Here is a 4,251-nt window from a genome sequence, read left to right on the forward strand (position 1 = left end):
CCTTTGCCCCTCACCTCTTATTGTGATCCCTTCAGAGTGGTCAGCAGTGGTATTGGGGCGTTGTCTAGCTCCAGTCTCCAGCTAGGAGGAAGTGATTCATATGGTCCTTTTAGCCTTTGGGCTAATTGTTTTCATACATCTTTGATGTTCTTCACTCTTCTTCGCTCTGGAAAGGGAGAGACCTACAGTTGCATCTTTGATGGCCACTCACAAGTTTTTAAGACCCACCAAGTGCCCACTATCTCTCAGCACCATTCAACACAGAGACTGGTACACAAATCATCCCAGGACATTCTGCACAAGGAAGGGGTCAAACCCTCCTCTGGGAATCCTGTCTTTTCAGGGTGGGCATTTGCCGTCTCGGTTCTGCAGCCTGCGAGGGTCTGGCTGCCGTGCTCCAAGCCAATCACCACCTCCAGGAATTGGACCTGAGTTTCAATGACCTGGGAGACCAGGGCATACGTCTGATGTGCGAGGGGCTGCGCCATCCCACCTGCCGACTCCAGAAACTGTGGTGAGAGTCTGGGCACCAGGGCTGTTGTGAGCGTGGCTGTTGGGGTGAGAGGGTTCCTTTTCCTTGTTCTTCTGGTTGAAGGTTCTCCATCTGTCACTTTGGAAGACATAAGCAGACCAGTTGTCCTGCAGGTGATTCTGACTCATGGCGTCCTATGTGTGTCAGAGAACAACTGTGCTCCATAAGATTCTCAAAGGCTAGTTTTTCTTGTGAGACACCTCTGGGTACACTTGAGCCTCTAACGTTATTTATTTCTTTTAATATTTTATTGTGGTTTGGGTGAAAGTTTGCAGAGCACATTAGCTTTTCATCCAACACTTTGTACACATTTTGTTGCATTTCTCTGAAGGTAACAACTTTCTTCCCACATCCTCAACATGGTGTCCCTTCCTGGGAATCTCCAACCTTTCAGTTTTCAGCTAAATGCCACTCAAGGACTCCTGGAAGACTAAGAAGAAAGAAGAAAGGTGGAAACAGAAGAAATGCCATGCAGAAATCTATGGACTGGCTCATACTCTGTGAAAAGACAGCCACCAATTGCTTGAGGTTTCCCTCTATCGAGTCCGAGGGTGGCTAACTCAGAAGTGGTCTGCCTCTCCTTTCTAGTCTGTCTTAGTCTGGAAGCCTCCCCATGAATCCCCTGCTGGTATTTGAAATAATGGAGGCATAACTTCCAGCATGGCGGCAAGACAGAAGCCAGCACAGTGGACAAACTGACAGATGAGTGGTTAATTCTGACTCATGGCTACCTTATATTGTTTCTGAGGTTACATTTTAAAGCAACAGACAGCCTCATTTTTCTCCCATGTAGTGGCTGATGGGTTTGAACCACAAATCTTGTAACCAGCAGCCCAATGTTTAGAAGCCTTTAGTACCACTGGAACCCCTGACTAAGATGAACTATGCCATGTCACCGGTTCTAACTTATACCAACACTGTATAGGGTTTCCACGGAGCAGTTGTTGGGTTTGAACCACCAACCTTGCAGTTAGCAGTTCAGTGCTTATCCTACAGTGCCACACCAGGATTGTTGCAAAGTGTCATGAGTCAGTTCTGATTCATAGGGACTGTTGATGGGTTTGAACTGTGTTTAGGGTTCACTGTGGTTAGCAGACCAGTGCTTACCCTAGTGCTACATCAGCACTGTGCACATAGGTACCCTAAAAATAGGATGCTAATTCATTGGGAGTCCTGGTGTGGTGCTGTAGGATAATGCATTGGACCGCAAGGTTGATTTGAACCACAAGGTCAGTGGTTCAAATTCACCACCCGCTCCTTAGAAAGGCTGTATAGTTCGAGTCAGAAGTGACTCTCGGAGGCACTTAACAATTCTCTTTGAGGGATCCTAATAAGGAGCGTAGTGGTTATGAATCGGGCTGCTAATCTCATGGTCAGCAGTTCGAAACTACCAGTTGTTCTGCTGGAGAAAGATGAGGCTTTCTGCTCCCGTAAAGATTTACAGCCTCGGAAACCCTGTACAGAGTCACTATAAGTCTGAACCAACTCCAAGGCAAATAACAATGCGGAGCTGTAGGATAAGCACTAGACTGCTAAGCACAAGGTCGGCAGTTCAAACCTACCAACAGCACCTCAGAAACCAGGGTCGCTACAAGTAAGAACAGATTTGAAGGAATTTAACGTAGGGTTTCTGAGGAGCACTGGTGGGTTTAAGCCACTAACTTAAGGTTAGCAGTCCAGTGCTTACTTATCCTATAGCGCCATACATGGGGTGTCCTATAAACATGATGTCAATTCTCCTAGAGTATGAGACTTTCCTACATGTGTTCCAGCGGTGTCTCATCCACTTCTCGCATTTATCAGGCTGGACAGCTGTGGCCTCACAGCCCGAGCATGTGAGCATCTGTCTTCCACCCTGGGAGTCAACCAGACCCTCACTGAGCTCTACCTGACCAACAATGCCCTGAGGGACACCGGTGTCCGGCTGCTGTGCAAGACCTTGAGTCATCCTCGCTGCAAACTTCGAGTTCTCTGGTGAGAGGACATTCCTGGTGCTCCCGGGGAGGGAAGGCTGAGGAGAAAGGTTGGAATGAGCCCCCAAACCCACAGCCATCAAGTGGCTTCCAATGTAGGACCGAGTAGAACTGCCCACAAGTCTCTAAGGTTGTCTTACAGAGACTGCCTCACTTTCTCCAATGGAGGGACTGGTTGATTACCCCTGCAGATGTTTCATATCAGCCAAGTGCTTAATTTACAAGGGCTATGGAGTCCTGGGGTCGCACTGTGGGTTAATGTGCATGACTGCAAAGCCATTTGAACCGCAAGGTGGGTGGTTTCAAGTTCACCAGCTGCTCCTCGAAAACCCTATACAGGGTCGCTATGGGTCAGAACCGACTCGACGGCACTTCACAACAACATGATTAAAGTGGAGGGTCGGAGTAAAAGAGGAAGACCCCCCCCCCAACAAGATGGATTGGCACAGTGGTGGCATCAATGGGCTCAAACAATTGTGAGGTTAGCCCAGGACGAGGCAGTGTTGTGCATAGGGTCCCTGTGAGTCGGTGCTGACTCAAGAGCACTCGGGAAAGACAAAGGTTAGAACCTCCAGAGTCTTCCTCCCCTATTCTACAGAAGGTGGCAAAAAAGGGAAAATTCCCCCCCATGGGATGATCTAGGCGAGTGGGCAAAGGAAGGGGAAGTGGTGAGAGTGTGGAAACCTCTGAATGCTGGGGACAGGTGGAGGGGGTGGGATTGTGAACTTCAGGCTGGGGGCTCACAATTGGACACCTTTCACAGCCCAGAGTATGGTGGGGACCTCAAAACTGCATCCTTCTCTGGTAAGCTGAGTAACGCCCAGTTGTCTTCAACTTCTTCAGTTAACACCCATAAAACTGGCTGTCCTGGGACCTACTGACTCCCAGCAGCCATGAGACAGAAGCAAACTGCTCCCTAGGGCTTTTCTAAGACTGTAAATCTTTACAGGAGCACACAGACTTATCTTTGTCTCTGAGCAAGCTGGTGGATTTGAACTACTGATCTTGGGGTTAATAGTCCAAGGTTTAATCCAAAGCATCATCAGAGCTCTGGAGGTGGGAAAGTGGAGGCAAAAAAATGTCCCCCTTGACACATGTATCTGAATGCATGAGGAAAATGGTGACTTCTTTATAAGGTTAAGTGCCAACAAGTTGGTTCCAACTCATAGCGACCCTGTAAATTCCAAGGAGCGGTTGGTGAGTTTGAACCTTCGACCCTGTGGTTCAAACCAACCTTGTGGTCAAGTGCTTAGTCTACAGTGCCACACCAGGACTCCTGTGTATGGTTATAACAAACTAAATGAACGCACACAGGTATAAGCCACCGGTACAATTGGTGTGGTTCAAATTCCATATTTGGGGGGAGGAAGGGAGTAGACCCCCAGATCTTTCTTTTGAGGCATTTCTGAGGGACTGAAATTTCCAACTTTTGGCATAGCTGCTGAATACTTAGCCATTTATAAAACCCAAAGGTTCTGAATGAATCCCAATCCACCCCCCTGCCATACACACACACACACACACACAATGTTGACTTCCAATTCATGCCACCAACACATGTGTCAGAGTAGAATAGAACTGTGCCCCAGAGGGTTCTCAGTGGATGGTTTTTCATTAGTAGATCCCACTCATGATGCCCCTTGTGTGTCAGAGTAGAACTGTGCCCACAGGGTTCTCAGTGGATGATTTTTCATGAGTAGGTTCCACTCATGGTGCCCCCGTGTGTGTCAGAGTAGAACTGTGCCC

The 4,251-nt window shown here is 48.2% G+C and overlaps 1 protein-coding gene across 1 annotated transcript in view; it reads left to right on the forward strand.

Moving 5' to 3' along the window:
* Positions 1 to 4,251, forward strand: part of NLRP12 (NLR family, pyrin domain containing 12) — a 30,550-nt gene that overhangs the window by 24,848 nt on the left and 1,451 nt on the right. Inside the window, exons 8-9 of the mRNA XM_006868321.1 lie at positions 344 to 514; positions 2,336 to 2,506. Of these exons, the coding sequence (XP_006868383.1) occupies positions 344 to 514; positions 2,336 to 2,506 (342 nt within the window). The remainder of the gene's footprint in view (positions 1 to 343; positions 515 to 2,335; positions 2,507 to 4,251) is intronic.

The sequence above is a fragment of the Chrysochloris asiatica genome, unplaced genomic scaffold (genome assembly GCF_000296735.1).
Source record: "Chrysochloris asiatica unplaced genomic scaffold, ChrAsi1.0 scaffold00116, whole genome shotgun sequence".
NCBI classification, from domain to species: domain Eukaryota; kingdom Metazoa; phylum Chordata; class Mammalia; order Afrosoricida; family Chrysochloridae; genus Chrysochloris; species Chrysochloris asiatica.